Below are 12770 nucleotides of genomic sequence, written 5' to 3'. Positions count from 1 at the left end.
TTCAGATGGCCAACAGACACATGAAAAGATGCTCCACATCACTTGTCATCAGAGAAATACAAATTAAAACCACAATGATATCATCTCACACCAGTAAGGATGGCTACCATCCAAAAGACAAACAACAACAAATGTTGGTGAGGTTGTGGAGAAAGGGGAACCCTCCTACACTGCTGGTGGGAATGTAAATTAGTTCAACCATTGTGGAAAGCAGTATGGAGGTACCTCAAAATGCTCAAAATAGAAATACCATTCGACCAGGAATTCCACTTCTAGGAATTTACCCCAAGAATGCAGCACTCCAGTTTGAAAAAGACAGATGCACCCCTATGTTTATCACTGCACTATTTACAATAGCCAAGATATGGAAGCAACCTAAATGTCCATCAGTAGATGAATGGATAAAGAAGAGGTGGTACATATACACAATGGAATATTACTCAGCTGTAAGAAAAAAACAGATCCTACCATTTCCAACAACATGGATGGAGCTAGAGGGTATTATGCTCAGTGAAATAAGCCAGGCTGGGAAAGACAAGTACCAAATGATTTCACTCATATGTGGAGAATAAGAACAGAAGAAAACTGAAGGAGCAAAACAGCAGCAGAAGCACAGAACCCAAGAATGGACTAACAGTTACCAAAGAGAAAGGGACTGGGGAGCACGGGTGGGAAGGGAGGGATAAGGGTGGGATAAAAGAAAGGGGGCATTATGATTAACATGTATAGTGTGGGGGAGGGAACGGGGAGGGCTGTGCAACACAGAGAAGACAAGTAGTGATTTTACATCATCTTACTATGTTGATGGACAGTGACTGTGAATGGGTATGTGGGGGAGACTTGGTGAAGGGAGGAACCTAATAAACATAATGTCCTTCATGTAATTGTAATTGTAGATTAATGATGCCAAAATAAAATTAATTTTTAAAAAAATTCATAAACATGCTCAGAGCTACAGAAAAATATTCAAGATCTCAAGGACTTCAACAAAGAGACATAAACTTTGAAAAGTACAGTATCTGAAATGAAACATAGAATGGAGGGATTTAAAACTTGAATAGATGAGGTAGAGGAGACGGTAAATGAAATAGAAATTAGAGAACAGGAAAACAAAGAAGCTGAGACACAGAGGGAAAAAAGGATTTCTAGGAAAAAAAAATAATAAAGAGAGCTGTGCAACCAATCCAAATGGAACAATATTCACATTATAGGGGTACCAGAAAAAGAAGAGAGAGACAAAGGGATAGAAAGTCTGAGGAAATAATTATTGAAAACTTCCTGAATCTGGGGAATGAAATAGTCACTTAGGTCATGGAAGTGCAGATATGTCCGAACACAAAGAACCCTAGGAAGACAACATCAAGACATAATAATTAAACTGGCAAAGATCAAGGACAAGAACAGAGCATTGAAAACAGCAGAGAGAGAGAGAGAGAAAAGATAATATATAAAAGAAAATCCATCAGGCTATTAGCAGACTTCTCAGCAAAAACCTTGCAGGGAGTGGCATTGTATATTTAATGCAATGAAACAGAAGGGCCTCAAACTAAGATCCTCTACCCAGCAAGATTATCAGTTAAATTTGAAGCAGGAATTAAACAATTTCTAGACAAGCAAAAGTTGAGGGAATTTGCCACCACCAAGCCATTTCTACAAGGTATCTTTAAAGGGACTGCTCTAGGTGGAAATGTTCCTAAGGCTAAACAGGTGTCACTAGAGAAAATAAAACCACAGTAAAGGAAGTAGACCAATTAATTACTAAGCAAATACAAAATTAAATCAACGACTCACAAAGTCAGCCAAGGGATACACAAAGAGTACAGAATATGACACCTAACATATAAAGAGTGGAAGAGGAAGAATGGGAAGAAAATTAAAAAAGGAACCTTTAGATTGTATTTGAAATAGCATTATAAACAATTTAAGATAAACTGTTAGATAGTAAGGAAGCTATCCTTGAACTTTGGTAACCATAAATCTAAAGCCTGCAGTGGCAATAAGTACACATCTATCGATAATCACCCTAAATGTAAATGGACTGAATGCACCAGTATGAGTTGAAGCACAGATACAAAAACAAGACCCATCTATATGCTGCCTACAGGAGACTCATTTCAAACCCAAAGACATATACAGACTAAAAGTGAGGGAACGGAAAAAGATATTTCATGCAAATAATAGGGAGAAAAAAGCAGGAGTAGCAGTACTAATATCAGACAAAATTGATTTCAAAACAAAGTAACAAGAGACAAAAAAGGATATTACATAATGATAAAGGGGTCAGTCCAACAAGAGGATATAAGCATTATAAATATTTATGCACCCAATATAGGAGGACATAAATATGTGAAACAAATACAAACAGAAATAAAGGTGGAAATGGAATGAAACACATTCATTTTGGGAGACTTCAGTGTACTACTCACACCAAAAGACAGATCAACCAGGCAGAAAATAAGGAGAAAGAGGAACTGAACAACACATTAGAAGAGATGGACCTAACAGACATCTACAGAACATTCCACCCAAAGCAGTATGATACACATCCTTCTCAAGTGTACAAGGCATATCAGATACCATGGAAATACAAAGAACTATTAAAGAATACTATGAAAAATTATATGCCAACAAATCGGACTAACTAGAAGGAATGGACGATTTTCCAGAAAAATAGAACCTTCCAAGACTGACCCAGGAAGAAAGAGAAAATCTGAACAGACCAATTGTCAGGAATGAAAGCAAACTGATAATCAGAAAACTCCCCAAAACAAAACTCCATGTCCAGATAGCTTCACAGCAAATTCTAGCATTTAAAGAGCTAATACCCATCCTCCTTAAAGTTTTCCAAAAAACAGAAGAGGAGGGAATACTTCAAACTCATTCTATGAGGCCAGTATCACTCTAATACCAAAACCAGGCAAAAACACCACAAAAAAAGATAATTACCGACATTCCTGATGAATATAGATGTAAAAATACTAAACAAAATATTAGCAAACTGAGTTCAAAAATACATAAAAAAGACCATCCATCATGACCAAGTGGGGTTTATTTCAGGGATACAAGGATGGTACAATATTCTAATATCAATCAATATCATACATATGAACAAAAAGGATAAAAATCACATGATCATCTCAATATACGCTGAAAAGGAATCAGATAAAATTCAACATCCATTCATGATAAAAACTCTCAACAAAATGGGTATAAAGGGCAAATACCTCACCATAATAAAGGCCATATATGACAAACCCACAGTCAACATCATAACTAACAGCAAGAAGCTGAAAGCCTTTCCTTTAAGATTAGGAACAAGACAAGGATACCCACTCTCCCCACTTTTATTCAACATAGTTCTGGAGGTCCTAGTCACAGCTATCAGACAACACAAAAGAAATTAAAGACATCCAAATTGGTAAGGAAGAAATTAAACTCTATTTGAAGATGACATGATATTATACATAGAAAACCCTAAAGACGCCACCAAAAACTATTCGAACTAATAACTGAATTCAGCAAAGTTCCAGGATACAAAATTAATACATAGAAATCTGTTGCACTCCTATATACTAAAAATGAATTAGCAGAAAAAGAAATAATGAAGACAACCCCATTTACAATTGCACTGAAAAGAATAAAATACCTAGGAATAAACCTAACCAAGGAGGTGAAAAAGCTATGCTCTGAAAACTACAAAACATTCATGGAAGAAATTAAAGAAAACACCACTAAATGGAAATACATTCTGTGCTCATAGATAGGAAGAATTAATATTGTCAAATGGCTATCATGCCTAAAGCAATCTGCAGATTCAATGTAATCCTTATCAAAATACCAACAGCATTCTTCAATGAATTAGAACAAATAGTTCTAAAATTTGCATGGAAACACAAAAGACCACAAAGAGTCAAAGCAATCCTGAGAAGGAAGAACAAAGCTGGAGGATATTATACTCCCTAACTTCAAGCTCTACCACAAAGCCAAAGTAATCAAAACAATTTGGTACTGGCACAAGAACAGACCCATAGATCAATGGAACAGAAAAAAGAGCCCAGATATAAGCCCACACAGATATGGCTAATTACTATACAATAAAAGCGCCAAGAACATACGATGGAGAACAGACAGCCTCTTAAACAAAGGTGTTGGGAAAACTGAACTGTATGTAAGAAAATGAAACTGGATTATTGTCTAACTCCATACACAAAAGTAAACTTGAAATGGATCAAAGACCTGAATGTAAGTCTTGAAACCATAAAACTCATACAAAAAACATAGGCAAAAATCTCCAGAATATAAACATGAGCAACTCCTTCTTGAACACATTTTATTGGAAAAACGAAACAAAATAAAAAATGAACAAGTGGGACACCATCAAACCAAACTTCTGTACAGCAAAGGACACCATCAGCTGAACAAAAAGGCATCCCTACAGTATGGGAGAATAAATTCATAAATGACTTCTCTGATAAGGGCTTAACACCCAAAATATATAAAGAGCTTACATACCTCACACTCAAAAAACAAATAATCCAATTAAAAAATGGGCAGAAGATATGAACATTTCTCCAAAGAAAAAATTTGGATGGCCAACAGGTACTTGAAGAGATGTTCCATATCACTAATCATCAGGGAAATGCAAATTAAAACCACAATCAGAATTCACCTCACACTAGTTAGGACAGCCAACATCCAAAAGACAAGAAGCCACAAATGCTGGTGAGGATGTGGAGAAAGGGGAACCTTCCTACACTGTTGGTGGGAATGTAAGCTAGTTCAACCATTATGGAAAGCGATATGGAGGTTCCTCAAAAAACTAAAAATAGAAATACCATTTGACCCAATAATTCCACTCCTAGGAATTACCAGAAGAAAACAAGATCTCTGATTCAAAAATAATATGCACCCCTATGTTTACTCCAGCACTATTTACAAAGCCAAAATATGGAAGCAAACTAAGTGTCCATCAGTAGATAAATGGATAAAGAGGTGGTACATATACACAATGGTATACTATTCAGCCATGAGAAGAGAACAAATCCTACCACTTACAACATGGGTGCAGCTAGAGGGTATTATGTTTATTGAAATAAGCCAGGAGGAAAAAGATAAGTACCAAATGACTTCACTCATTTGTGGAGTATAAGAACAAAGCAAAACTGAAGGTACAAAATAGCAGCAGATTCACAGACACCAGAAGGGACTAGCGGTTACCAAAGGGATGGGGTTGGGGAGGGTGGGTAGGGGGACGGGGGATTAAAGGGGCACTAGAATTCACTCAGGGAAGGCAGTACAACACGTAGAAGAGAAGTAATGACTTACAGCATCTTACTACTCTGATAGATGGTGACTTCAATGTGTGGGGGGTGGTGAGGACTTGATTATAAGGGTGATTGTTGAATCTGCAATGTTGTTCACGTGAGACCTTCATAAGACTGTATATCAATGATACTTCAATTTTAAAAAAAGATTATTTAAGCCCCAAACTGTATTTTATACTCAAGTCCTAATATATTAAAGGTGTTTTCTTAATATGCAAATGCTTCTGAAATACTTCTATTTCTTCTGAGCATTCTATTCAAAATTATAGAACATTACTTCCTATTCTAGACATACACTAGAAACAATTATAATAAGAAATTCATACATTTTACATTCATAAATTAAAGTCATATTCTGAACTCTGTATGTGATTTTACTTGCTTACCTGGATAATTCTTCTCCTAAATTCTGCAAACTCCATTCTGTTATCCTTAGTTCACGTCTTAAGGAAGCAACATTTGCAAGCAAACTTTCTTCTTCATTGTCTTTATTATGGTAGTCCGATGAACTACGTTCCATTTCTTAAAAAAAGAAATTAATTTCTTGTACCTTTCCAAAAGGTCAAATTTGTCAAGTTAAAATATTCTCACCCAACAGAATTAAACTCAATATTTTGCTATTTATTTCAAATGTTGTGAAATCTTTCATGGTGATTTAAAACAAAACAAAAACCCAGTAACAGTTAATTTCTCAGCAATGTAAAGCCATAATAGAAAATTCAACAGAACTTTAATGAGTCCATTTTTTCTAAATAGCCAGGATCTAGTTATTATAGTTCCCCTTTTGCAGGCACATTTAATCTTTCTAACAACTGTGTGAACTAAGTATTTTTATTCTATGTTAAAGATGAAGAAACTAAGAAGTCAAATTAAATAATTTGCTCAGGCTCACACAAACTGTAAATGGTACAATCAAGATTGGCAAAGAGGTCATCAGGATCCAAAGACCTTTTAATTATGACACACTGCAATTTGCTAAATTTATTATAGATAAATATCAATATGAGGTTTTTAAACTTACATAATCACATTACAAGCTCTAGAGATCTGATAAAATTGGTGTCATTACAGTCATTCATTATTTTTTAAAGGCAATTTATTACCAGATAAAATTATCCCGTTCTCCTACTCACTGTTATATAATTTAAAAAACACACTCACATTCACATACAAACCACAGAGACCAAAATAATATTTGGCTGGTAAACCCATGGAAATATACAAAGAAAAGCTTTAGTTCCTTCAACTGATGAGTATCTCTAGCATTGTCAAATTCTCTACTAAACACCTTTGTACATAAAAATGATAAAGGGTCACATTATTATTGTTAACACATATAACTTTTATGTATTAAGATACATATTAATAGAGGCTCACCTGTCCCTCACCACACTCAAGGCCAATTCTGTCTTTTAAAAGAAAGAATTAAAAAATAGAAAAGATGGCGACGTGAAAGGTGAGACAGAGGCTTCCTCCTAAAACCACATATAATATGAAAATATAATTAATACAACTAATTCCAAAAGAGCAACAGGAAAGAAGGCTGCACCAGACTGCATACACCTGCAGAACAGAGCAGACCTCACAAACGGGGTAACACACCAAAGCCACGGCCCGGAAGGACAGAAGACCTTCCCCCAACCCAGCTCACTGTCGAGAGGAAGAGAAATGGAACGGGGAGGGAGTGGAGGCCTGGGACTGCTGAACACCTGGCTCTGGAAATCTGCTCTGGGAGCACAAACCTACATTACATGGTACTCTCGTAATTAATGGGGTTGGAAAGCTAAGAGAGGCAGAACACCTGGAGAGACTGAGATTCCATATGCTCATGGAAGCATGGATCCATATCCGGCTGCTCTGGGAAAAAAGAAAGGCAGGCAGCCTGAGAGATGTCCTAACAATGAGAGAGCTGCTAAAGGGGCAAGGATTGCACAGAGCTTATTACTCAGGAGAAAGTACAGGTAGACAAAACTGTCCAGGTGCAAACTGCCCAGCAGGTTGGAAACTTTCACAATCTTCAGTTGCTCCAGTGTCCAGGCTGGCTATGCAACTCCAAGGCCCACCTCCATGATACGCAGCCTGCTGTGCCTTCCTCCCAGCAAGCCCACACCTGGCTGGCTCTCAAACCAGCAAACCCTACCCTGCCATTAGGCCAGCCAGAGGGAGGCCTGACTACAGCAGCTACAAATGCAAAGCATACAGGCTTATACCTGTGTCCTCAGCCTGCTGGTTTTGGGAGTGGAGACAGGCACAGAAGCCAGGAAGCAGGAAGCAGTTCTTTCCTCCCCGCAAGCACCAACACTGTTCCCGTGCAACACCTAACATTGCTTCAGGGACAGAGTAACATGAGAGAGTACAGCTTATGGGCACTAGAGGGTGCCACATACAAATATGAAATATCAAAGGACCCTGGTTCAAAGCAAACTTATAAACACACCAGAAAAAGAGTCAAATGAAATTGACCTCATGAATCTTCCAGAAAGAGATTTCAAAATAAAAATCACAAACATGCTCATGGAGATACACAAAAAATATTCAAGAACACAGGAATGAATTCCAGTCGGAGAACCAATCATTATGGAACACAGTATCAGAAATGAAACATATGATGTAAGGTTTTAAAAGCAGATTAGACATGGTAGAGGAGACAATAAATGAAACTGAAATTAGAAAAGAGAAATACAAAGTTGAGGCACAGAGAGAAAAAAGAATCTCTAAGAATGAAATAATATTGACAGAACTGTGTGACCAGTCCAAACGGAACAATATTCACATTATAGGAGTACCAAAAGAAGGGAGAAAAAGGGATAGAAAGTGTCTTTCAGGAGGTAATTGCTGAGAACTTCCCCAATCTGGGGAATGAGATACTCTCTCAGGCCATGGAGAAGCACAGATCTCCCACCACAAGGGACCCAAGGAAGACAACATCAAGACATATAGTAATTAAAATGTCAAAGATCAAGGATATTAAAAGCAGCCAAAGAGAGAAATAAGATCACATACAAAGGAAAGCCCATCAGGCTCTCATCCAACTTCTCAACAGAAACCTTACAGGCCAGAAGGGAGTGGCATGACATAATTAATGCAATGAAGCAGAAGGACCTCCAAACAAGAATACTTTACCCAGCAAGATTATCATTTAAATTTGAAGAAGGGATTAAACAATTTCCAGATAAGCAAAAGCTGAGAGAATTTACCTCCCACAAACTGTCTCTACAGTGCATTTTGGAGGGACTGCTATAGGTGGAAGTGTTCCTAAGGTTTAATAGCTGTCACCAGAGGCAATAAAACCACAGTAAAGAGGGTAGAATAGTTAATTACTAAGCAAATCCAAAATTAAATGAACTACCCCTAAAGTCAATCAAGGGACAGACAAAGAGTACAGAATGTGATACCTAGTATATATGAAGAATGGAGAAGGTACAAAAAGGAGGAAAAAAGAAGAACCTTAATATTGTGTTTGTAATAGTATACTAAGTGAAATAAGTTAGACTCTTAGATAGTAAGGAATGTCACCTTGAAAGTTTGGTAACCACAAAACTAAAGCCTGCAATGACAGTAAGTACATACCTATCGATAATTACCCTAAATGTAAATGGTCTCAATTCACCAATCAAAAGACATAGAGTCACTGAACGGATAAAAAAGCAAGACCCATCTATATGCTGCCTACAAGAGACTCACTTTAAACCCAGACATACACAGACTAAAAGTGAAGGGATTGAAAAAGATATTTCATGGAACTAATAGGGAGAAAAAAGCAGGAGTTGCAGTACTTGTATCAGACAAAATAGACTTCAAAACAAAGAAAGTCCAAGAGACAAAGAAGGACTTTACATAATGACAAAAGGGTCAATCAAACAAGAAGATATAACCATTATAAATATCTATGCACCCAACATAGGAGCACCTAATATGTGAAACAAATACTAACAATTAAAAGGGAAAAGAATGCAATGCATGCATTCTAGGAGACTTTAGCACTCTATTCAATCCAAAGGACAGATCAACAAGACAGAAAATAAATAAGGAGACAGATGCACTGAATAACACATTAAAACACATGGACCTAACAGACATCTACAGAACTCAACACCCAAAAGCAGCAGAATACACATTCTTCTCAAATGCACATGGAACATTTTCAAGAATACATCATATACTATGCCACAAAAAGAGCCTCAGTAAATTCAAAAAGATTGAAATTGTACCAACCAGTTTCTCAGATCACAAAGGTATGAAACTAGAAATAAATTACGCAAAGAAAATGAAAAAACCCAAAAACATCAGGGCTTAACAACATGATCCTAAATAATCAATGGATCAATGACCAAATAAAAACAGAGATCAAGCAATAAATGGAGACAAATGACAACAATAATTCAACACCACAAAATCTGTGGAAAGCAGCAAAGGCTGTGCTAAGAGGAAAGTATGCTGCAATACAGGCCTACCTCAGGAAAGAACAATCTCATATGAACAGTCTAAACTCACAATTAATGAAACTAGAAAAAGAAGAACAAATGAGGCCCAAAGTCAGTAGAAGGAGGGACCTAATAACAATTAGAGCAGAAATAAAATTGAGAAGAATAAAAGAATAGACAGAATCAATGAAAGCAAGACCTGGTAAATAAACAAAGCAGATAAACCATTAGCCAGACATATCAAGAAAAAAAGAGAGTCTACTCACATAAACATAATCAGAAACGAGAAAGGAAAAATCACTACTGACACCACAGAAATACAAAGAATTATTAGAGAATACTATGAAAAATTATATGTTAAGAAACTGGATAACCTAGAAGAAATGGACAACTTTCTAGAAAAAAAGAACCTTCCAAGGTTGACCCAGTAAGGAACAGAAAATATGAACAGAACAATTACCAGCAATGAAATTGAACAGGCCAACAAAAACCTACCTACAAACAAAACCCCTGGAGCAGATGGCTTCACCGCTGAATTTTATCAAACATTTAGTGAAGACTTAACACCCATCCTTGTTAAAGTTTTCCAAAGAGTAGAAGAACAGGTAATACTTCCAAACTCATTTTATGAGGCCAGCATCACTCTAATACCAAAATCAGGCAAAGACACCACAGAAAAAGAATATTACAGCCCAATATCCCTGCTGAACAGAGATGCAAAAATACTCAACAAAATATTAGCAAACCGAATTCAAAAATACATCAAAAAGATCATCCATTGTGATCAAGGAAGATTTATTCCAGGGATACAAGGATGGTATGATATTAAAAAATCCATTGACATCATCCACTACATCAACAAAAAGAAGGAGACAAACCACATTGATCATCTCCACAGATGCTGAAAAAGCATTTGAAAAAATTCAACATCCATACATGATAAAAACTCTCAGCAAAATGGGCACAGAGGGCAAGTACCTCAACATAATAAAGGCCATATATGACAAACCCACAGCCAACATTATACTTAACAGTGACAAGCTGAAGTCTTTCCCTTTAAGATCGGGAACAAGACAAGGATGCCCACTCTCCCCACTTCTATTCAACATAGTTCTAGAGGTCCTAGCCACAGCAATCAGACAACACAAAGAAATAAAAGGCATTCAGATTGGCAAGAAAGAAGTTAAACTGTCCCTGTTTGCAGATGACATGATATTATATATAAAAAACCCTAAAGAATCCACTCCAAAACTACTAGATCTAATATCTGAGTTTGGCAAAGTTGCACCATACAAAATTAATACGCAGAAATCTGTGGCATTCCTGTACACTAACAATGAACTAGCAGAGAAAGAAATCAGGAAAACAATTCCATTCACAGTTGCATCAAAAAGAATAATACCTTGGAATAAACCTAACCAAGGAAGTGAAAGATCTATACCATGAAAACTACAAGACACTCATGAGAGAAATTAAAGAAGATACCAATAAATGGAAACACATCCCATGCTCATGGATAGGAAGAATTAATATTGTCAAAATTGCCATCCTGCCTAAAGCAATCTACAGATTCAATGCAATTCCTATCAAAATACCAATAGCATTCTTCAATGAACTAGAGAAAATTCATTCTAAAATTCATATGGAACCACAAAAGACCCAGAATATACAAAGCAATCCTGAGAAGAAAGAATAAAGCAGAGGGCATTATGCTCCCCTACTTCAAGCTCTACTACAAAGCCATAGTAATCAAGACAATCAGATACAGGCACAAGAACAGACCCATAGACCAATGGAACAGACTAGAGATCCCTGATATAAATCCAACCATATCTGGTCAATTAATATATGATAAAGGAGCCATGGATATACAATGGGGAAATGACAGCCTCTTCAATAACTGGTGCTGGCAAAACTGGACAGTCACAGGCAAGAAAATGAAACAGGGTTATTGTTAACCCCATGCACAAAAGTAAACACAAAATGGATCAAATACCTGAATATAAGTCATGAAACCATAAAACTCTTACAAGACAGCATAGGCAAAAATCTCCTGAATATAAGCATGAGCAACTTCATTCTGAATGCATCTCCTTGAGCAAAGGAAACAAAATAAAAAATGACCTAATGGGACTACATCAAACTAATTAGTTTCTCTTTGGCAAAGGACACCATCAACAGAACAAAAAGACACCCTACAGTATGGGAGACTAGATTTGTAAATGACATATCTGACAAGGGGTTAACATCCAAAATATACAAAAAATTACATGCCTCAACACCTAAAAGGCAAATAACCCAATTAACAAATGGGCAGAGGATATGAAGAGACAGTTCTCCAAAGAAGAAATTCAGATGGCCAACAGGCACATGTAAAGATGCTCCACATCACTAATCATCAGGGAAATAAAATTAAAACCACAATGAGATATCACCTCACACCAGTAAGGATGGTCAACATCGAAAAGACTAAGAACAATAAATGCTGGCAAGGATGCAGAAAAAGGGGAACCCTCCTACACTGCTGGTGGGAATGTAAGCTGGTTCAACCATTGTGGAAAGCAATAGGGAGGTTCCTCAAAAAACTAAAAATAGAAATATCATTTGACCCGGAAATCCCACTCCTTGGAATTTACCCAAAGAATACAACTTCTCAGATTCAAAAAGACATATGCACCCCTATGTTTATCACAGCACTATTTACAATAGCCAAGAAATGGAAGCAACCTAAGTGTCCATCAGCAGATGAATGGATAAAGATGTGGTACATATACACAATGGAATATTATTCAGCCATAAGAAGAAAACAAATCCTACTATCTGCAACAATATGGATGGAGCTAGAGGGTATTAGTATGCTCAGTGAAATAAGCCAGGTGGAGAAAGGCAAGTATCAAATGATTTCACTCATCTGTGGAGTATAAGAACAAAGAAAAAACTGAAGGAACAAAACAGCAGCAGACTCACAGAACCCAGGAATGGACTAACAGTTACCAAACGGAAAGGGACTGGGGAGGATGGG

At 36.7% G+C, this 12770-nt stretch overlaps 1 protein-coding gene across 10 annotated transcripts in view; it reads right to left on the bottom strand.

The window, feature by feature from the left end:
- CCDC18 (coiled-coil domain containing 18) overlaps nucleotides 1-12770 on the bottom strand; it is a 200237-nt gene that overhangs the window by 184245 nt on the left and 3222 nt on the right. For 9 of the 10 annotated variants that reach the window (XM_073234287.1, XM_017650002.3, XM_073234294.1 and 6 more), the window contains exon 3: nucleotides 5711-5846. In XM_073234287.1, coding sequence (XP_073090388.1) covers nucleotides 5711-5844 — 134 coding nt within the window. In that variant the 5' untranslated portion in view covers nucleotides 5845-5846. Of the gene's footprint in view, nucleotides 1-5325; nucleotides 5423-5710; nucleotides 5847-12770 lie in introns of those variants that run through there. The other variant, XM_073234293.1, reaches the window with a different exon arrangement.

Source organism: Manis javanica, chromosome 4 (assembly GCF_040802235.1).
Source record: "Manis javanica isolate MJ-LG chromosome 4, MJ_LKY, whole genome shotgun sequence".
NCBI classification, from domain to species: Eukaryota; Metazoa; Chordata; class Mammalia; order Pholidota; family Manidae; genus Manis; species Manis javanica.
Note: the sequence above shows the minus strand (reverse complement) of the source record. Positions and strands in the feature narration are given on the sequence as shown.